Genomic DNA, 24,072 nt, shown 5'->3' on the forward strand with positions numbered 1-24,072 from the left:
TTAATACTCTTACTCAGATCCCTCTTCCCTCCTCTCCTATGCATATGTTTGCGTGTGTGTGTGTGGGGGGGGGGGGGGGGGGGGCAGTATCAGTATGAGAGGTTTAAATTTTAGTGGAGAAGTAGAAGTACAAGTAAAAAATAACTGACTCTGTAAAGTTAACAAAGAAAATATTTGAAAAATTATTGCCAAAACATTAATTTTATTTTTTAAATATATATATATACGGTTGAAGGGATTTAGGGAAAGAAATCCATTGACATTTCAGAAAATTGTAATGAGTGTTCATATGGAACATTGAAATTGGATGGCTCTAAACAGAGTTATTCAAGGTCAGACAGCTCTCATTATATGACTTAATGTAGTTAGTTATGAACATTTCATAATATCCTGTGTGAAGTGTTTTTTGAATTTGTTGTTTCTGCTGTTGTTTTAGGAAGAAGTGTGTCGCTGCTGGGGAGTAAAGAATCTGTTACTAACATTCGCAAACTTTTGCTGAATTTTCCGTACAAGTTTGCAAATATTGGTGAAATACCAGATGCAAGTGAACCTGTGATAAGATTCCTCCATAGGTCTACTCACATTTTGTGCAATTTGGTTATAAATGACCCTGAAGGTCCTAGATCTAGTCGCCAGTTGCGTTGGGTGCTGTGCCTGGATGAACGAATACGACTAATTATTGTATTCGTAAAATATTGGGCAAAATCTCTTAAACTGATTAGTAATGCAAAGTAAGTAAATTTTCATTTTTTTCCCAATTTCTGTCAAACTGCTTTTATTTTTTTAGAAAACATCTCTGAAATAGACTTACTTTTTTGCAGATATAATGTCGTTAATATGCTGGAAAGAAATGGTAGTACTTGACCGTAGTAATGCATGCTATTACTTGACTGTAGTAGTGTAATGAATCCTCTTTCTCTATAGAGTGTGTAGATTGTGTTTATTATATAGTGCAAATTAAATTAAATTGTGTAGTGGATTGAAATTCAAACTCAGATTCCCACTGTGTCCTTTTGCAAATTCTGCAAAGCTAGTAACAACGGAAAGTGTCTAATGTGAATCTTTTGTTTTTGAAAGCTGAAGGACACCATCTCCAGAGCTTTATGAAAAAGAATAGAGGGAATGGATGTTGAAAAATACTCCCATAGACGGAGAAAAGAATAACTCTTAAGTCACTACAAGAATAATTAAGGGGCACTTTAGGAAATGAATGCTAAACAGTGATAGTGCTTCAAAAATCAGTTCGTGTTGTGAATCAATAATGTACTAAAACTATTCACAACTGGTGTGTCATTATATCCATACTGAAAATTCTGTTTGTTATTGCTTTGCTGATGGAAGTTAATTGATCAGAAATTAAGAGCTATAAGTGTTAAAATTGGTGATTTGCAGAGAAAGAATCCACAAGATGGAGAAATCAGCTGAAGATGGTTGATTAGGGATGTAAATAAAGAGAATGAAAGATAGAAACAGCCACAAATGCTTTGTCTGAAGGTGAAAGAATCCAAAACTTTCAAGAAGAGATTTTCAATTGGATGAAGAAAGCAAGACTTGTTTTTTATGTTTGACAGGGAAATTGCTGGAGTCTTTGAACCAGCAGTTGTTAGGTAAATGCACATTTTCTGTGCCATATTCTGTTTATTAGTTATGCATACAAGAGGTGTTCAATAAGTAATGCAATACTTTTGTTTTTGCCCCTGCTGCCAATTTTGGTTGAAAAAAATGTGAAATCTAGGAATATTCCCACTTCATCCCCTGTAGTTCCATGATGATGTTCAGACAGATGGAGGCAGTATACATAGCCTTCAGAATGGCATACATAATGGAAGTGCGTTCAAGCAGAGAATACAATTGAGTTTCTTTCGGCAGAAAACCAGAGCATTGGATATATTCATAGGCACTTGCAGAATGTTTGTGGAAACCTGGTGGTGAACAAAATCGTGGCGAGCCATTGGTTGAGGCATTAGTCTTCGTCCCAATGAGGTTGCACAAACCTGTCCAATCTCCCATGTGCTGGCCCGCCACACACAGCTGTCTCTCCTGCAGTGTTGGAATGTTCTGACACACTTATTCGAGGTGATTGACAGATCACAGTCAAACAACACACTGCACAACTGAGCTTCAAATCGGAACTTCCGAACGAACTGAGACATAAAAGAACCTTAACAGTTAATATGAGCAACAGTGAAAAATGGCACTTGTCATTACTCAAACAAAATTAGAAGGGCAAAATGAGGAATTAAGTAAAGAAAATGAGCATTTGTGTAAAGGATTAGATAATGCCAATGCACCAGATGCCCTGGAAAGAATTCACTGTCTGAAATCAGAAATAGCAGATCTCAAATCAGAAAATCAAAGATTAAGAACAGAAATCAAGTGAACTCCACTGTCCTTTGCAGCAGTTGCAGCTGCTTGCTCAGGCTTCAAAACCAAATAGCAGAGTTGAAGAATGCATACAGCAAACCAAATCAAAACAGTTGAGTGTTCTCTTCATCAACTCAGAAAACAATTCAGATCCCAAGGCCTTACATGGAACAATTGCTAAAACAATAAATCCCACACAAGATAGCAAACACAGTCATCTTAGAAACAAAAACACAAGCAGACAAAAGAAAAATTGTAGAAAAGATAGCCAAACTAAAAGATATTAGATGTGAAGAGCCAAGGATATCCTGACCTCTCCTTGCAGTATATCAGGTCGCAACTACTCTTAACTGATCAGGACTTACTGGAGGGACTATATGAGATCAACTTAAGTGGACATAAGTCTAAGGAAGAGTTCTATGAGGAAGTCAAAATAAACAATGTAGCAAAAGATAGATTGCTATTTACTGCATAGAAGACATGTCATGTCGCAGACAGGCACAGTTAAAGACACTTACATAAAGCTTTTATCCACAGCCTTCACCAGTAAAAGAGACACACACACCATCAACACACACATGCAAGAACACCTTATGCGCACACAACCACCAATTCCAGCATCTCTAGCCAGAAGTTCAAAACAGGCCCAAAAGGTAAACGAACAGTTAATAGCGCCCTGGAAGTCACTCAAAGGGTTTGTTTTGTAGTGCTGCAAAGGGAAAGAGTTTGTATTCAGTTTGAGTCCTTATTCATCAAAGATTTTGTGGCTGTTCAGAAATACTTCAATTGCTGGGGCCTAGGTCACCCACCAAAACATTGTGATAAAGAACCAGTCTGTGGATAATGTGCGAAGCCAGGCCACAAGAAGTCAGAATGCCAAGAGAAAGCAATAGTTTGATGTATCTCATGCAAATATAGAAACAGGACATGTGATAAGGCAGGGAAGCTGACTCTCCTGCCTACAAGCAGTTGCACAAGAGGCATATAGTGTGCACCGAATATGACATTACCGACAATGTTCATTAACATGTAGTACAAATACAACAGTCAGACACTGAAGCCATCCTTAAATACAGTATAGGTATGCAAAGAAACAACACATGCAAGCACAAACATAAGTCTCCATCAACTAAAATGTGGGATTGGCAGTGTGCAGTCGCTTGGCGACAACGTGTGTACAGCACAATTAACAGTTCTCGAAACGAAAGATCTTACCTTGCTGCAAATGTGTGACATAATACAGCAAAGATATTTTAACATTAGTGATTACGTAGACAATGTGTGTGCCGGGAGCCATTGGCTACAATGTAGGAAGGCAGATAAAACACGAGATATTCCAGTGGGCAATCTTCCAGACTGGACTTCTGCTACGAGTGGAAGTGCTGGAAGAGGATGTTTTCTACAAGTGTAGTGGGGAATGATACAAAACAATCAGAAAACAAACACAAAAGGATGCCCTTGGGCAACTCAGTGATATCAACACATATTCATCTCACAACACCAAAAAAACAATGAACAGGAAGATGTATTGACACACCAGTAGAAGAAACACAAAAAGATACAACACTTGTTAACAGTTCACTATGTCAAAACACATCATTAAAATTACATTCTGACTATGACTGTAGCAAATGCAGATCATACGTAGAGTCCGTACGTTTTTAATATGGTGGCAGAACACACAGCACAGACACACGGGGAAATAGCCACAAAGAAAACACTCTGTTGCCAAATAACCTCAAGATAGGCAAACAAAATTCCAAAAACAGAGATACTGAAAGTCCAATGCTAAATACAATCTACCTGATAATAAGTTAAAAATACTTCATCCACACACGATTCCCAGTGTACACAAACAATAGAGGAAGAGAAATGTCAGGATGTTTCATAGGACACACACAGAAACCCCAAACAACACAATAATAATGTAATTAATTATGATAATTTGGAGATTAACTTACACACAAGTAGATTAGAAAATGGGGAAATTTTCTAGACTTTTCTGCATCTGGTGATACACGTCAATCACGGGGAATGGCCAAAAATATCTTTCCCTATAACAGAGCAGACTGACAGAAAGATATTTTGGTTAGGGCACCTGACAACCAACCACCATGAGCTCTACAGACTCTTAGGACAAGCATGTGCATGAAGAGATGGAGGTTTAAACATAGATAAAGTTTATAAGGACTTAGTCAGGGCACATGGTTGCATTTATTACGACCCTAAAGAGACAACACCTAAGAGCTATGCCTTTACTAGATTCCCCGTGCTGTGAAAATTTTACAACTAAACTACGAAAGGAGCACTTCAGTTGGGGTGGAACTGGGTAGACTTCTGAACGGAGTACAGGCAGATGTAATCTGTCTCCAAGGGCCATGTATTCATGGCGGGAGAGTTCAGGCTTTCCCAAACATCTCATAACAATTACTGGGACCCAAAATGCAATTATAATAGGGAACATAAATTACGTAGTGCAAAAATAACACAACTTTGTTCTGAACATGTAGCCACAGCTGAAATTATGCATGAATGAGAATCTTGGATTATCACATCCATGTATCCACAGTATTCATATGACATAGAGCCTTTTAGTGACCAAATAAGAGATATAGCACAATTTTCTGTGGACAAAAGATTACTTATATTTAGTGACATCAAGCACGGTCGACTCTATTGCACGCAAACAGAGCAGGCACTGGGGGCAAATGTTAGTTGACATAATAAATGAATATAGCCTCTTTGTTCCAAACAAAGCAGGACAGTCACCTACATACTGCAACAGTGCAGGAGGATCCAGCAATATTGACATCTCACTAGCAGATACAACAGTCTATAATGTAAATCAGCAAATGGAAATTACTAGAAAATTTTACACGCAGTGACCACAATACCATACTCATACAAACAGACACAAACACACAAACTTCACATCTACAAAAATGACGTCTTCTTCTAAACGAAGCTGACTGGCAAAAATTAAAGAACATAGTTGAAAAATTTTCTGTCCATACAGTTGGTGGTAGCTATACAAAGGTCACATTCTGATGGACCTGCTTCAAAAAGTAGAACAATTAGCTATCCCAGAGACTAATTGTGCACCGAACTTGAAACTGCCCTGGTCCACTGAGTTAACAGAACTAAGGAAAGGCACTAGAGACAAAAGAATACATTACAAAAAATCAAAAACAGCACAAGAGAGGGAGCTAAGACTGGAACTACACCATGATGCAAAGCAAAAATATTAAAACAAATTATACAAGACCAGACAGGATCACTGGAACGATTTTGTCAAAATTCAGCTCCAAAACAATACATGGGAGGTACCATTTAAACTTCTAACAGATAAGGTTAAGACGCCGACAGTACTGTCAACTCTAGGTGCACAGATGGCACTACTACAAGAGGCTGGAAATGTACAACAGAGTAGCTACTGAACGAGCTTCTCCCTGATGACAAAAAGGCGAATGACAAGCAACATCACACAACTTTACAAAGACAAATGGAGGACATCTACACAAATGGCCCCTTACTGCCCCATTTGCCCAAGAAGCGATAGCCTTAGCAATAAGACAATTAGGAATAAGATCACTCTCAGCCCAGATGGCATCCACCCAGAATCACTAGAAAATGCTGTTGCACTGGTCACCTTCTTTCTAAGAGTTACTGAATGAAGCACTACTCAAATTAGGGCCCCTGCCATGTGAAAAACAACGAACATAGTAATTTTAAAAAATCAGAGGATTGGAACTCAACAGACCCAGAGACTTACAGGCTCATCTGCCCCTTGAGCACTTTGGCTCAGGTGCAGGAGAGGCTCCTGTGTAATCAACTACATTCACACAGGACACTCTTCAGCATTAGTCCATATCAGTATAGTTTTAGACCAAAAAGTTCGATAGATGGTGCAGTTAATTGTGCACTGGAAATAATACAGTACACACAAGGAAAATACCCCATGCTAAACTCAACTCACTACAGACTACCATAGCAGACATTGTGAATGTATCATACAGCTCTGTATGAATCTATGTGTTTCACAGGAAATACCTGGGCACATCAATTTTCACTTGTGACCCAAAAAACCATTGTGAGGTGTGGACAAAGAGGTGTATTGCTCAGAATGTCAGGGGCATTTGGTACTACATCTGCAGAAGTCATATGCATTGTACTGGAAACATACCCTATTGACATAACCATTAGACACAGAGCAGCAGCATACTGGCTTAAAAGGGGAAGACTGTGTAAGGTATATGAGATAACAAGGGAGCATGAGCATATTACAGAAGAACAACAATTAAATCTCTGGAAGGTTGAGACGTGGCAAAAAAAATGGGAAATATTTGACAAGGGCTGTCAGGTTTTCTCCTCCTTCTGGGACATCCAGAAACAGTTGAGGCTCAGACGTGTTGACCTAAGTCATGTTATGGTATGCTTCCTGACAATCCAGGCCTCTTACCCTACACACCTGCCCTGCTTTGGCCTTAGCCAGAGTGATATGTGTGTATATGGGCAACATGGATCCCCCGAACACACAACACCAAAATGTGGCATGCTCACATACATAAGGCTGACATCAGAAATTGAAGATGTAAGTCAAGCTTCTGACATCAGAAATTGAAGATGTAAGTCAAGCTTTAAGAGACCCTGATAACTGGAACGTGCTTAACTGCACCACTGATGAAATATCAAAAGTGTTATGCAAGACTTAGTAGTAGCAGCAACAAGCATATACAAGATCACAACCCAAAACACACCCTACACCAGAACATGATGCATGGGACAATAAACACCAATATGGAAACAGATGAACATATACACACAGGTGATGACATGAACACTCCAAGTTACTAGATACATATACAGGGTAGTAGCATAACATACTACTGCAACAACACTACAAGTAATACAAACATGGAATTTAGAAACAAATTAGTAATATAAATAAACAACAAATTTGTGAAATGTGTAAGATGCAAACTGTAAAACAGTGAACTTTATAAAATTGTGCATAGACATACATATGCAATATAATAAGACGTAAATACACAAACACAAGCGCACAACATAGATAAGATGTGCCCTCCGGGAAGACGAGGCTCGAGGTCATCTCCCGAGACTCCTCTCATGCTTATGGCACAGTTAATTGGAGGAAGCAATTGTAGTAATAAAGAGTACTGTCATACCTTCCTTATACACAGATCACTTAAGAGTTAATATTACAAAGTACATACATGTAGTAGTAACCATAATAGAATATGCTAATTCAGGTGAGACGGGCTCGAAGATCCCCCCCCCCCCCCCCCCCCCCCCCACCCCCACACACACGCGCACACACACACACACACACACACACACACACACACACACACACACACACACACTTGAAATAGCTAGGTAAAGAGATCTTTCTTTTGCTATCTGAATCTTCCCTTTCATGTATTTTTTCTTCTTAAGAATATAGCCAATTTTTCCAGTTGTACATTGTGTTTTTTGCTTTGTTTTTAATTAACAATTTAATTATATAAAAAAACTAGAAAACTACTAAAAATCTGAAAATTGTCTAGTTTGTAGTACTAAACAACCCACTATAGCTACAAAGGTGGTGGGTCACACTGTAATGTTAATAAATAAATAAATAAATTATGCACAAGTGGATACCTCTGTTAGTCATGCTGATACACTTGTCCACGAGTTGAGGTACTCGTACATGTGTGCCCACTGGGTTCCTCGCCGCCTGATGGAATATTATAAAAGAACTATGAAGGACCATCTGTACATAATTGCATGTGCATTACAAGGCTGATTGTGACAGTTTTTTGTCGAACATGTAAAACACATGGTTTCATCACTTTGAACCAGAAACAAAACGACAATCAATAGAGTGGCGCTACATCACCTCTCCTCCAAAGAAAATTTTCAAAAAGCCACACCGTCGTTTGATAAAGTCATGGCAACAGTCTTCTGGGACTCGTGCAACAATCAACTCGGAAGTGTACTGTGCTGCCCTTAGGAAATTGAAGAAACACTGTCACTTATTCATCACCCCAGAAATGCAAACAAACTCCTCCTCCTTGACAACACAAGACATGACATAAGCCTGTGCATCCGGGAGATCACAAAACATCATTAGGCTGTTCTTCCTTGTCCAGATAACCAATCTGCCAACTTCCATCTGTGTGGCCCATTGAAGGATCACTCTGTGGGAAGCAGTGCATGGATGATGGGGAGGTTATTGGTGGAGCAAGACGTTGGCTCTGATGTCAACCAGTAGAGTGGTACCATGTGTGCATACAGACCCTCTCAGTAAGGTGGCATAAGCCCATCACATTGAGTGATGATTATGTTGAAAAATAGGGTTGTGTACCCAAAAGAGTGGGGAATAATATGAGGCACTGGAATCCTGAATAAAATCATCTTGCTTTCAGAAAAGTATTGCATTACTTATTGAACTAAAAGCACAGAAAATAAACATTTTAAAATTGTAATTATGTTAACAAGTGTCGAGCATTAATCAGAATGAAAAGTTCATTTTACACCAGTGTGTTTGCTGTAATGAAATAACTTGACAGATTAAATAGATTGTTGCATTTGGCCTTGAACTCAGGAGGTGCTTTAGCTTGTGTTCAGTCAGCAAAGATCTGAGATTTCTTTTCTGATTTTCTTAAAATAAATCTTCCAAGGGTAAAGCTCAAGATATGAATTGAGTGAGCATTAGTTCAAGGACTAAAACTAGTGTTAAGTGGAATATTACAGTGTTAGAGATAAATGATATTAAGAGTCACAGACATCAAAATAGTAAGAAAATAAACATTTCTGTTGTGTAAGTGATTTTGTTATGTAGCTGCTTTAAAAACTAAGATAAATCTGCAGACATGTGACTGTGAACTCTTTTGGGACAAGGTTGCACATCTTGAAAGAAGACAGTTCCACATCTATAATTCTTTCAGACTGTAACAATATTATGAAAAGGAAAGTTGCTACTCACTATATAGTGGAGACTCTGAGTCGCGATAGGCACAACAAAAAGACTGTGACAAAATAAGTTTTCGGCCAACAAGGCTTTTGTCAAAAAATAGGCGACACACACACACACACACACACACACACACACACACACACACACAAGACATGACTGTGATCTCGGGCAGCTGAAGCCACACTGCGAGCAGCGGCAGCAGTGCATGATGGGAGTGGCACGTGTGTGTGTGTGTGTGTGTGTGTGTGTGTGTGTGTGTGTGTGTGTAAGGAGGATGGGGTGCGGAAGGGGGAGGGATAGCAGGGTAGAAGTGAGGGACACTGAAAGTGCTACTGGGGAGCGTGCAGGGACAAGGTGGAGAGAGAGAGAGAGAGAGAGAGAGAGAGAGAGAGTAGGTCAGCTATGTGCAGTCAGGAGGTTAGACAGAGGGCAGGGGAGAGGTGTGTGTGGAGGGGTGAGGGGGTTTAACAGAAAAGCAGAGAAGAAAAAAGACTGGGTGTGTTGGTGGAATGAGGACTGTGTAATCCTGGAATGTAAACAGGAAAGGGGTTGGATGGGTGAGGACAATGACTAATGAAGGTTGAGGCCAGGAGGGTTTCGGGAACGTAGGATATATTGCAGGGAGAGTTCCCATCTGCACAATTCAGAAAAGCTGGTGTTGGTGGGCAGTATCCATATGGCACAGGCTGTGAAGCAGTCATTGAAATGAAGCGTGTCATGTTGGGCAGTGTGCTCAGCAACAGGGTGGTCTACTTGTTCCTTGGCCACAGTTTGTCAGTGGCCATTCATGTGGACAGACAGCTTGTTGGTTGTCATGCCCACATAGAATGCAACAAAGTGGTTGCAGCTTAGCTTGTAGATCACGTGACTGCTTTCTCAGGTAGCTCTGCCTTTGATGGAATAGATAATGTTTGTGACAGGACTAGAGTAGGAAGTGGTGGGAGGATGTACGGGACGGGTCTTGCATCTAGGTGTATTGTAGGGATATGAGCCATGAGGTAAGGGGTTGGTAGCAGGCATTATGTAGGGGTGGATGGGTATATTGTGTAGGTTCGGTGGACGGCGCAATACCACTGTGGGAGGGGTGAGAAGGATAGTGGGCAGGACATTCCTCATTTCAAGGCATGACGAGGGGTAGTCAAAACCCTGATGGAGAATGTAATTCAGTTGCACCAGTCCTGGGTGGTACTGAGTTATGAGGGGAATGCTCCTCTGTGGCCGGATGATGAGACTTTGGGAGGTGGTGGGAGACTGGAAAGATAAGGCCTGGGAGATTGTTTTTGTACAAGGTTTGGAGGGTCTCACTGAAGCCTTCACAGACTGTAATTATCCTCCCAAAAGCTTATTCTGTGACAGTATTTTTGGTGTGTCTATCGTGACTCAGTATCTCCGGTATATAGTGAATAGCCGGTATATGGTGAATAGCAACTTTCCTTTTCATAATATTGTTACATTCCATCCTTGATTTTACATTGTTTGATTCTTTCAGACCACAACTTTTTGGTACCTGAAAATAGGCAATAAGGGAATGACACACAGAACAGTCAATTACTATCAGTTGATGTAAATGTCTTACAAAGGATGATTTTGCAAAATGGGGATAGATTGCAGGAAACAATCCCTGAGGGGATATGGGGTGTGAAAGGTCATGTAAATGTATGGCAGGAAATACACAGTGTGCCTGTATAGCACAATGCAATGTACAACATCCTGTGACAATGTGTTCAAAATGGCCGCATGGTCCTCTAAGCATACAAGAACATGACGCAACAGTGATTCATGCACATGTTCAGACGTGCCATCCTCCAACTGAATGGCATCATAGGCAATGTGAATGCACTGTTCTAGTGTCTGCACATTTGGGATGGCCCCTCACACAACTTCATCCAGGTGTCTCCACAGGAAGAAATATAAAAAGGGTTGATATTTGGTGACCAGGTGATCGGACTACCTCATCCAGTCTGTGAGCCAGTGTAGATATTAAGAAGCCTCTGCATGGAAATGGCAAAGTGAGCTGTAGTACCAGCACATAGCCACATCGTCGTTTATACCACCCAAGGCGCAGGGAGCACAGGGCGCTCTGCAGAAAGCGCAGAGATATACCACGTCAGTGAGGCATTATGTATGGATGATCGGTCCTTGAAGCGGTCGCCAGTAATCCTTGCCCACATAGTGAGGCTCAACTGGTGTTGATTTACTGCCACCATACAGTGGGGATTCTGTGTAGCCCTAATGTGGGTGTTGTGAAGGTTGACAATATCCAAACTTCATAAAGGTAGCCTTGTCCTCCAAAGCTGGGATGATTCCTTTGATAGGGCAGAGCCGATTTCCTTCCCTAATCCAAGCTTGCTCTCCATCTTGACCTTGTTGATAGGACATTAAACACTAATCTCCTCCTCCTCCAAGTCGTGTACATAGTGAGTGCAGCCACCTGTCATGGTTACGCATTCCTATGAATGAATGAGTCTGTCTCTCACAGATGGAGAAATATTGTTGCAAACAATCATACTGACTTCTTCCCTCTGTCGTTCGCCTGTCTGTATGTAAAGACCTTGTTGATCTGTTCTTGGTTGGTACACAGTGCTGCAGAACCTGACCCACGTCCACACCTGAGTGAGTCGGCAACAGTCTTCAAGTGGATGTCACCTAGTACCAACGTGTGAGTGCAGTGCCATCATGGACAACATTAATGCCTCTTGAGTGTGGATCGAAAACCGTAGTACAAGTAGAGCATTCCCACGTATCTGGTGTGTATGCTTTCAATAATTGAAACCTACACTCTCAGAGATCTTTTATCTCCACTTTCGAGATGGTGTACCTCCCTTGGAACGCACTTCTGGCCACATGCCCATATGACTTTTTCTGCTACCTATCCTCTCATGGATCATTTCCTGCAGTTTGCCCCCGTACACCAAAATCACAACGTGTATGTGGTGCACAGTTGCAGATATTATACTATGTGATTTTCTTTCATGGAAGGTTTTATATCTGGAAGAAATTTGGAGGCACTAGAAGTTTTCTGATACATTATATAGAATGATGAGCCAAATATTTTGAATGCACATTTTAAACTGCAAGATGTTTCCGGGAACGGTCTGGCCATAATTTATTGGTTATGAGGTACAGATTAAAACCAAAGAAAATGTAGAAAGGTAGGAAATTAAGATGATGGGACTTGTATAAATTGAAAGAAGCAGAGGTTTTGAGAGTTCCAGAGGGTGCATTGGGCAGTGATTGACTGAAACAGGGGAAAGGAATGCAAAAGAAGACAAATGGGTAACTTTGAGAGATGAAATGGTGAATGATCAAATAGGCAAAAAGACAAGAACTAGTGAAATCCTTGAGTGACACCGGAGGTATTGAATATTTTTGGTGAAAGGAGAAAATATAAAAATGCAGCAAATGAAGTGGATGAAAAGTAATACAGATATCTAAAAATGAGAGTGACAGAAAGTGCAAAATGTCCAAGCAATAATGGTTAAACGACAAATGTGAGACTGTAGAATAATTCATGACTAGGGCTTTGATGGATTCAACCTATAGGAACATTAAAAACACCTTTGGAGAGAAGAGAAACTGCTCTATAAATATCAAGAGCTCAGATAGCAAGTAAAAAAAAAAAGGGGGGGGGGGGGGGAGTGGAAGGAATATATAGAAGGGCTATACGAGGGAAATGTGCTTGGAGGCAATTTATAGAAAGTAAAGAGGAACTAAATGAAGATGAGATGGGAGATACGATAGTGTGAGAAGAATTTGACAGAGTACTGAAAGACCTAAATTAAAACCAAGCAATAGGGAAGCAATAATTGAGAAGGGAGAGAGAAAGGGTTGTAGTGCATCGCTGATGTTATTTGATCTATATATTGAACTAGCAGTAAAGGAAACAAAGAAGAAATTTGGAAAGTGATTGAAAGTTCAGGGAGAATAAATTAAAACTTTGAGGTTAGTGGACGACCTAGCAATTCTTTCAGAGACAGCAACGCAATTAATGGAATGGTATAATGTTTGAAAAGAAGGCGATGGGACATAAGTTGAATCAAATTGGTCAGTGGTGAGGGAATTAGATTAAGAAATGAGAAACTAAAAGTTGTAGGTTAGTTATTCGTTTTGGGTAGCAGAATAATTGACGATGGCAGAAATAGTGTGTTTATATACAATAGCAGGGTGGTCTACCTTTTGAGCACAATACAGCAACGATTCTGCATAGCATTGATTTGACAATTTTTTGGTAGGTTTCCGCAGGTATTTGGCACCAGATGTCTATGCACAAATAATGCAATTCCATGTAAATTATGGTCCTACGGGTCCTATGGTTTGTGTGCGCATAGCTGGTGCCGAATAATATCCCAGGTGCATTCCATCAGTATCAGACAAGGTGAATTGGTGGCCCACACATCAACATGAGTTCACTGTCGTGTATGTCAAACCTCTGTAGCATGATTCCGTACTTGTGACAGGGGTATTTATCCTGCTGGAGGAAGCTATCATTGATGTGGAAGACATAAAGTATGAAAGAGAGTTATCCATAGCTGTCATGATGCCTCTGATTAGCACCAAGGGTCCAATGGAAGCCTAGGGAATAATGCTACCTCCTTCAGCCTGCATCCTTGGCACAGTGCATGTTTTGAGCAGCTGTTCGTGTAGATGATAGAGTGTTGAGAAATGACCGGCGACCCGGTGTAACAAGAAATGTGATTCATGCAACAGGCAGCATGTTTCCATTGATACACAGTTCATTCTCAGCAATTCTATACTCACTGCAGTCATAATTGACAATGTGATTAGTTCAGCATGGGAAGACGTGTGGGTCGTCTGGTGCATAACCCCATGTTCAGCAGTGTGCGCTGAATGGCGTGCTCTGAAACATTTGTGCCTGCACTGTCATTGTACTGTGACATCCAATCTGCCACAGATTGTTGCCCATCTTGCTTTACAAAGTGGGCAAACCTCTGTCCTCCATGTTAAACACTTTGTCACCTACTTGTAGTTTCACCATATTCCAACTGCTTTCCACAGATGATCATGACAGTACCACAGTAACAGCTGACCAACTTCGCTGTGTCCGTTATGTTTATTTCCTGGCACTGGACTATAACAATCTACCCTTTGTGGGAGCTACTTATGTTAGTGGATTTTCCCATTTGCAGACCTTACTGTCACTGTAAAGGTTTGCTATTTACCTCTGCTCCACTTATAAAGTTTACTTACCACATTACATACCCACAACATCACCAAGTGATGTGGTCTTGTGGAGGGTAGCGACCCAGATCGCATAAGAAAGAGACTGTTCGGTTACATTTGTGGCAACCTTGCCAAGCCGCAAGCAGCCCCAAGTCACTTTCCATTGGCTGGCACTATGAAGGACAGCTCTATCTGAATAGTGGTAGAAGATTGAGTCATCATGCTGAGTGCCTGTGAGTGTATTAACTGTGGAAGGAGCAGATGGAAAGTCCTGAATAAAAATGTTCAGATTTCCCGTCAGAGATGAAGAAAGATTATGGAAGTGGATTTTGGATTCAGATGAATGAATACATTAATTACGATTAAGAACTAATAAAAGAGTCTTACGCACTTGATACTGTCTAAATTTTAAAACTTACATGTAGATACAACACAGCAACTGGGCTTCCTGCACTCAGAAGCCATATGATACTTACGAATGAAATCATTGCTGCCATTTGACATTTACTTATTTATTTATTTTTTGATTTATTTCAATATTGCAATTTCAGCTGTAGAGCCATTTTCAAGTGCAAGGTAATAGAAACCTATGAAACACATGGATAAAAAAGTGAAAGGCTTTATGTTATAATATTTCATAAACAGCACAGTTTAAGGAGCAGTCTTAATTGTGATTTTGAACTTGAAAATATCTCCACAGCAGAAATTGAGGCAATGATTTCAATTAAAAAGTATATTTTGACTCAGTGTGGCCAAGCGGTTCTAGGCGCTTCAGTCTGGAACCGCACGACCGCTACGGTCGCAGGTTCGAATCCTGCCTCGGGCGTGGATGTGTGTAATGTCCTTAGGTTAGTTAGGTTTAAGTAGTTCTAAGTTCTAGGGGACTGATGACCTCAGATGTTAAGTCCCATAGTGCTCAGAGCCATTTATATTTTGACTGTATCCCCTAGCCAAGTAAAAATCATCATATTGTATCATTTCCATGTTATAAAGCTTGGTTCGTACTACAGTGAACGTGCGTGAACTAGTGTAACACCTCATTTACACCGAAGCGAATGTGTCTCAGACACTGCACTGCATTAATATTGAATGGAATCAATTAAAATTTTGTGCTCATTAAATGAGTAGAAGTTAAAAATGAGCTATAAAATATGCAGTTGGAATCAAGTTGTGGAGAACATTCTGATGGAGAATTATAAATACACCACGATACCCAGGATTTTCATAAAAAGTAGACTGAATGTTTTCACTCTTTTTTACTAATCTATGGCTAAATCTTCCAAACTGATCTTTTTTGTTCTTCCTGCATGAGCATTGAATAAACATAAATTTTACTCTTGAGTAAGTGCACTCTGTTGAGGGCATTAAACGACCTTCTGGCGGTATATGTTATTAGTGCAATTGTTGTTCTCTCTTGCTTCTTCACAAAACATACCAGCTGCCGTCTGCTGAAATATTTTACACCCTGGAGTACAGAATGCAAGTAAAACTCCACAACTGGCTGTAGATCATAACAATAGCTTTGTATGATTTTCAGACATATGATGAATGTTACACATGATGATGCAACATCTAACTGGAAAGCTTGTGAAAATGTTTCTTCCTTCACCCCATAATCAGTAGAAAGGCTGCTTGGGGCTTCCTTGATAATTATAAAACTTGTAGAAAACATTTACATGGTTTCAAGCCATCTTGTTAGGCAACATGGTTTCAACTTTCTAAGAGTTCCTTTGCAAAACACCATGGTTTCAAGCTGCTCCTTTCTAAGAGTTCTTTTGCAGAAAATATTTTATGTACATCATCATTTAAATTTACCCTATACTGGGATGCAGAGTTGCAGATAAGCATAACAAAAAGACTGTCAGAAAGTGAGCTTTTGGCCAACAAGATCTTCATCGAAAGTAGACAACATGTGCGCACGCGCCCACTCACACACACACACACACACACACACACACACACAGAATCACAGTCTAGCCTCAGCAGCCAGAGACTGTGGTCATGTGTGTGTGAGTTGCATGTGCGCATTGTCTATTGTCAAAGAAGGCCTTGTTGGCCAATAGCTCACTTTCTGACAGTCTTTTTGTTACGCCTGTCTGCAACTCAGCATCTCCGCTGTATGGTGATTAGCTACTACCCTTTTCATAGTATTGTTACATTCCATTCTGGATTTTCCATTGTTTGATTTCATCATTTAAATTGTGCTTCTAATTTCTGATGCGTTAGTGATGTTACTGTTAATTGGCTCAACTGGTGGAAAGCGCAATGAAAATACATAGCTTTTGAGAATTTATCTGTGATCGTATGTTGAAAACCTGTAACAGTACCTCCATTTAAGAAACACCCGTCACACGCTAAGCCAATATGATCAGTCATCTCCAAGCACATATTTTCAGTGAATGGCAGAATAACATCTGTAATAGTACCTAAATCCAATTATCAGGCCCAATAAAACTTTAGAAATTCTTCTTTTGTTTACAGGCAGTGTCAACATCTTTAATGTATTCCAAGAGACAGCTGCTCTTTGCCACTGTCAGCAGCCTTATCAGCCAGTAACGAAAATGCTTAGTTGTCATTGATGTCATTTACAAAACGTTTTTGGTTTTTAGTGTCACAAATGATGATGAGGTTGTTCTGCGCTCTGTGATATGTATATTTAAATTTTGCTTAATATATCCTTAGGTGATCAAGAATTGTATCTCTTGTGCCAATATGGAAACAAAGTAGCTGTTAAAAATTTACACCATCAGATTATTTTCCGCCGAGTGAAGTACCATGATTATGACAAAATAATATCATTTTCAAAAATATCTTGCATTGGTTCTATTTGTCACAGTTGAACCATCATTAGATTCAGTTTTTCAATACCATTTCCTCTTTTCATTTCCATGGAATCACAGAACATGTTGGTATTTGTATGCACTTCTTAATGACTATGTGATTTTGAAAGTGCTCTTGTATCTTCATAGGTAATAAATATCTGTCAGTAAAATTAATTTTGCTTATAGACATATCCATGAATAATTCAGTTGCAAATACCAGAAGACAAGTGTGGGTCTCAATGAGTCAAATTCAGTGATACACCTGTTTTATAGTCTGAAAACAATTTATGGAATAGAAATGCATTGAAAATTGATATCTCTTTTGTTTTTTGCAATTTGCTGTAAATGAATGCCTCTCACAATTACAAATGTTTTTTTCTAATATGGCTCTTTGATAAACTGTATGTTGCCCTTTAGTAGATTTGAATGAAGTGTAGTAATGTTAATATCAACATGTATAAAGTCTATTTTAACTTTATAGCTTCATTAAAAACGTGGCTATGGCTTGGGAACTTCCCTTCTATCCTTTTACCGGTGTCCCTTGGTGAAAGGTATTGAAAATACACTTCTATTTATGGAAAGGATTAAAAAAAGAAAAAGAAATGATCGGATGGCATTGTTGGCCGGGAGGCCCCTTTCGGGGGAGTTCGGCCGCCGTATTGCTAGGCCTTTTTAGTTGACGCAACTTTGGCGACTTGCGAGTCAATGATGATGAAAATGATGATGGAAGACGCACAAGACCCAGTCTCCTGCCGGGAATCGAACCCGGACCCCCTGTGTGGTAGGCAGTAAAGAGGAGATGTCAATTTGCAGACAAGGCACTACAGAAAGACTGTTAAACACTGAGATTCTGGCCAAAGCCTACGTAGAATGAAAAAACACACACACACACACACACAAAGGTAAGCACAACTCACACACACATGATCACTTCTTCTGGCCAATCCAGCTAGGGTGGCCCATAAATAGCGGTCTCGTGTGTGTGTGTGTGTGTGTGTGTGTGTGTGTGTGTGTGTGTGTGTGTGTGTGTGTGTGTGTGAAGAAGGCTTCAACCAAAATCTCAATGTGTAACATTCTTTTGCAGTGCCTGTCTGAACCCAACAATGAAGTGAAAGACATATTGCTATGTATCTTAAAGAAAACATGCTAAGTTGCAGACAGGCACAATTAAAAGACACTTACATAAGGCTTTTAGCCACAGCCTTCATCAGTAAAAGAGAGAGATATGCACCATTCATATATACAGGCAAGTAAACCTCATCTGCATATGACTGCCAACTCTGGCATCTCAGGCTGGAGTGCAGCTATCATGTGGGATGCAAGCAGCAATCTGGAGGGGGCAGGGAAGGAGAAGAGATAGTAGTGTACAGATGGGGAGAGACAAACATTATCTGGTGGAGTGTACAGGGACTAGAGTGCCAACAGGCACCGCATCAGGAGGTTGTGGGGCAGGTAAATGGGGAAAGAAGGAGAGGACTGGGGAAAGCTGGGCAGATGTGTTGGCAGGGGGCTGCAAATAAACAGGGTGGGAGATGAGAATGAGGAGGAGGTGATAGGGCCGAAGGGGTGGAAACTATTGGGCAGAGAGTGTGGGGACAGTAGTTACCATAGGTTGGTAAGTTGGTTTGTGGGGTTGAAGGGACCAGACTACAAAGGCTGTCGGTCCCCATAGGTTGAGGCCGGGATAATTACAGAAGCAGAGGATGTGTTGTAAGGATAGCTCCCATCTGTGCAGTTCAGAAAAGCTGATGGTGAAGGGAAGGATCCAGATGGCTTGGGTAGTGAAGCAGCCATTGAAATCAAGTGTGTTGTATTCAGCTGCTTGTTGTGGCACAGGGTGGTCTACTTTGCTCTTGGCCACAGTTTGGTCGTGGCCGTTCATCCTGGTGGACAGCTGGTTGGTAGTTACAGCAATATAAAAAGCTGTGCAATGATTGCAGTAGAGCTGGTAAATGACATTGCTGCTTTCACAGTTGATCTGGCTCCTGATGGGGTATGATAAACCTGGTGACAGTATTGGAATAGGAAGTGCTGAGTGGGTGCATTGGGGAGGTTTCACACCTGGGTTTTCCACAGGGATATGATCCTTGTGGTAAGGGGTTGGGATCGGGAGACGCATAGGGATGGACTAGGATGTTATGGAGGTTGGATGGGCGACTGGACACCATTATAAGAGGGGTGGGAAGTATCCTGGGTAGGATGTTCCTCATTTTAATGCAAGATGATAGGTAATCAAAGCCTTGGTGAAGGATGTGGTTCATTTGTTCCAGTGTGGAATGGCACTGGGTGATGAAGGGGACACTCCTTTGTGGCTGGTTCTTGGGGGTGGTGGGAGGATTGGTGGTGTGAGGGAAAATGGCGTGGGAGATACGTTTGTGAACTAGGTCTGGGGGATAGTGCCTGTCTTTCAAGGCATTGTTGAGACCCTCAGCAAAGTGAGCAAGGGAGTTTTCTGTACCTGGGTAGCCAGGCTCTGTGGGAGGGATTTTTTGGTGTGAAAGGGATGACAGCTGTCAGGATGCAGGTACTGTTGGTGATTGATGTGTTTAATGCAGACGGAGGTGCGGATGGAGCCATCAGAGAGGAGGAGGTCAACATCTAGGAAGAAGACTGAGGAGGAGTATGTGAAACGAATGGGAGAGAAGGTGTTGAGGTTGGAAGGAATGAAGATAGGGTGTCTTGGTTCTGAGTCCAGATCGTGAAGATATCATGGGAGGCTAGGAAGTCTCCTCTAGATGCTCCATAAAGAAAGGATTGGCATATGAGGGTGTCGTGCAGGTTCCCATGGCTGTGCCACGAATTTGTTTATATACCTTTCCTTCAATGGAGAAGTAGTTGTGGGTTAGGATGAAGCTAGCAAGGTTTATGAGGAAGGGGTAGTGGATTTGGAGTCTGATGGGTGTTGGGAAAGGTAGTGTTCAATAGCCGCAAGACAATGGGCATAAGAGATGTTGTAGTATAGGGAGGTGGTGTCAACAGTGAGAAGTAGGGATCAATGAGGTAAAGGGGTGGGGATGGTGGAGAATTGGTGAAGGAAGTGGTTGGTGTCTTTGATGTGAGAAGCTAGCTTACAGACAATAGGTTGGAGCAGTTGGTCATTGAGGGCTGAAATTCTTTCAGTGGGCGCACAATAACCGGCCACAATGGGGTGTCCGAAATTGTTGGGTTTGTGGATTTTGGGGAGCATGTGAGGAGGAGGGTGTGCAGGCCATCATAGGGCTGAGGAGGGAAATGGATTCAGGGGAGATGTTCAGGGAAGGGCTTAAGGCTTTAACCTCTTCAGATCCTCTAAAAAAAATTGAGTTTTATTTGATGTTATGGTCAACATTAGTAAGGAAACATTGTTCTTTAAAAATTTTTTTGATTGGTTTTTTGAGAATCTGATATGTCATACACGACACACTGGTACTGAAGGCAGACAATTATGGAATGAATGTATATGATTCCATATGTTATAATATAGATTTATTTGACAAGTTAAATAAAGAAACAAATTTCATTGTACAATATCAAAGTGTTAATATTTTTAAATTACATTGTTTTATCATCCACTGATTTTTCTTGGTGAGTTCAGTTCATGTGAAAATCTCAAAAACAATTTCTACCCTTCACGAGGCACAAATGAATCTTGCGTTCTGTGCAGAAAACTCGTCCTCTTACACTTTTACATCCTGGTCGCCTACAACGATGAGTCTTTTCATCGTTGGTGACCTCTGGCATGTGAATAGCACTGCTCTTTCGTTTAGCATCACTCGGAATTGGTGCTGGAATACTTTTTCTTTTCAAGGAGCTGGAGGCGATATCTACTTCTTTATCTCCATCTGTAGATTCGTCATTAATATCAGATATATCATTTCCTGACTGGATAAACCACTCTGATACGTCAATTTTAAATTGTAGGTAGTCCATCGTATTCTTCCTTCTTTTCTTCAGTGCATTACAGTCTCTCCTGTACTCTATCCAAGCTGCAGCACAAGCAAAATCAAAGAGATGCAGGATCATTCGCACTGTCCACTTTCTTGATCTTGCACTTTGTCTGTAAACAGCAATGATACGATCCAGCATGTCGACCTCACCATATTTTCATTATATTTTTCGATAGCAAGAGGCCTGCTGATATTTACGTATTGTTTGTCTTGCTTTGACCAACGCCTGCACCGTCCCAGAGGCAATTTTCCTTCTGCAGATGAGGCAGCTCGCTCGCTCTTGGAACTGTACAAGACTGTATTGTCCCTGTAGCCTGACAGCCTCTGTCTGAGTGTAGACAGTCTAGGAGCTCAACCGACATAAAGTATCGGTCCATATAAATTATAGACCATTCAGGTAGCGTAGTTGCCAGTCTCATTACTACCTTTCCACCAATGTTCAAGTAATCATAGCCTTCCAGTATACTGTCACCTTTCCCTTCGTACATGAAAAAGTCAAGTGGTAATCCATCTGGAGATGTGGAAACGAAATTCTTGAGGCCACACGGATTATGCTTTCCATGAATGTATTGCCGCATCGTTGTCTTGCCCCAGAAAGGAATCATCTGTTCATCAATGGACACCTTCTGTGTCCTAGGATTTTGTAAACAGCCTGCTCTGACGGTGTTTAGTAAAGGACGAATTTTCCAATATTTATCTTTTGCTCTCACATCACTAGACACATCATTGTCTGTAACTAGTTTCAGTGCACTTCTGATTGCAAAAAACCGCTTCCTTGACATTTTCCCTGCTACATCAGTCACTCTCGTCCCGAAAGCCCAATACATATTTAATCTGGGGTAGCCAAGGCATGACATCTTGATTGAGATGCCAAAAAATGTCATAATCTCTTCAGGAGTTGTATTTAGTGATTTCCCTGTACGTGAAAAAGATGACTGATTGCTACAGGATGACAACAGCTCAAAAACACTGTAAGGAATATATTTAAGAAAATATTCTCTTGTCTCACAATGTTTCCCTTGCCAAACAGTTTCTTCAAATGCTGGTGCAGGTGGTAACGGCTCAAAGACGTCTGTATGGCGCCAAGGGGGAACATTTCTGGATTTCTGTCTGCCAAACTGATCAGTCACAGTATCTGAGACAACTTCACACGAATCGTCATCACTTTCCACTTATGGTGCTAAAACAGTATCTTCATTGCATTCTTCATCACTGGATAAACATTCAAGTTCTGAGATGTCTCCATCGAACTCCAGAGGTCTGTGCAACTGTTCAAGGATCTGTGAATCTGACACTGAAGAAGTCAAGAAAGGTTTAATTACTTTAAATGAAACAAAAACCTGTAATTATAATTACAGCATCAAACAATTAATGCAACATTTGTAAAATAAGTCTAAGGATAACGATTGACTATTGCTCAATAATTTTTAGGACATGTTTTCTAGTGTACACAGAAATACACATTCAGTTCCAATGTGTCCTATCTGACACACGTGCCCCCAGGGGCTCAGCATTCATTTGCTGAGTACGGGCTTGGCGACCCCGGGGTCCTGAGCTGGGGACTGGTCGGCGTCACCAGTCTCCTGTCAACCTAACCCCCGGACATGCTTCAGCGACCACTGTATGGCGCGGCGGTGGAATGTTGTGTGCTGTGGGGAATGGTAATCTTGGCTTGACTGCCTGGATTGCGAGGAAGGCCAACCTCTATAAAAACCCCTCAATCTTCTGGTGTGCTCCGCGCCTATGAGATGCATGGCTGTTGAGGTGGAACAGTCGCAAGCGGGCAACCTCTGGGGCACCTGCCGCACCCCAGTTGTATAAGGCTTACTCAGGCACGTGGGGCTCTGTCTGAGCGGACCTTTAGTTCCCTAGCTGCTCGTGGGACCGCAATGGACCCTTCGACCTCTACATTTCCCCCTACCAGTGGCTTGGGTGGGCCACTGGTAGGAAAACACACCCCATCGAAGAAGCGACTTCGTGCTGCGAGTCCTCCAGCGCCTAGTGTTGATCGAGATTTATCAGACTGTCGTAACAGAGCACATGCTGATAATCAGAATGTGTTTTTGATTATTAAACGGAAGGAGGGTAGCTTTGAGAGGGTTTCTCCCTTTTACATCCACAAGGGTATTGAGGGAATTGCAGGAACACTTAAATCTGTGAAGCGACTGCGCAATGGGACTCTGTTAGTTGAGACATCTAGTTCCCGTCAAGTTGCTTCTCTTCGGAAAGCAACCTGTCTCGGTGAGTACGCTATCGAGACCGAGCTCCACTCCACTCTGAACTACAGTAAGGGTGTTGTGACATGTAGGGACTTGGTGGATATCCCCACAGACGAGTTAAAATCTGAATGGGCTGATGAAGGTATTGTTGACGTGCAGCATATTATGAAACGAGTCGATGGGGACCTAGTCAAATCCGACTCGTTTATTCTCACGTTCTGTTGCCCACGACTCCCAGAGCATGTTAAAGCGGGGTTCTTACGTTTGCCAGTAAGGCCATATTTCCCCAACCCAATGCGCTGCTTTAAATGTCAGCGCTTTGGGCATACTACGTTGGGGTGCAATGGGATAGCCACTTGCGGTAAATGTGGTCAGCCTGCCCATGAAGGAGCCGATTGTTCATCGCCTGTGAAGTGCGTGAATTGCTCTGGGAGTCACCCTGTCTGGAGCCGGGTCTGCCCCATCTATCTCGACGAACGGAAGATACAGGAGATCAAAACATCTAAGCGTATCCCCTATGGTGAGGCCAAGAAGCTCTTTAAGGCCATGCAACCTCCTGTGTTTACGACATCTTTCGCTTC

The 24,072-nt window shown here is 41.3% G+C and overlaps 1 protein-coding gene across 5 annotated transcripts in view; it reads left to right on the plus strand.

Moving 5' to 3' along the window:
- LOC126483934 (speckle targeted PIP5K1A-regulated poly(A) polymerase-like) overlaps nt 1-24,072 on the plus strand; it is a 162,276-nt gene that overhangs the window by 69,701 nt on the left and 68,503 nt on the right. For all 5 annotated transcript variants that reach the window (XM_050107214.1, XM_050107217.1, XM_050107213.1 and 2 more), the window contains one exon: nt 437-731. In XM_050107214.1, coding sequence (XP_049963171.1) covers nt 437-731 — 295 coding nt within the window. The remainder of the gene's footprint in view (nt 1-436; nt 732-24,072) is intronic.

The sequence above is a fragment of the Schistocerca serialis genome, chromosome 6 (assembly GCF_023864345.2).
Source record: "Schistocerca serialis cubense isolate TAMUIC-IGC-003099 chromosome 6, iqSchSeri2.2, whole genome shotgun sequence".
Lineage (NCBI taxonomy): Eukaryota > Metazoa > Arthropoda > Insecta > Orthoptera > Acrididae > Schistocerca > Schistocerca serialis.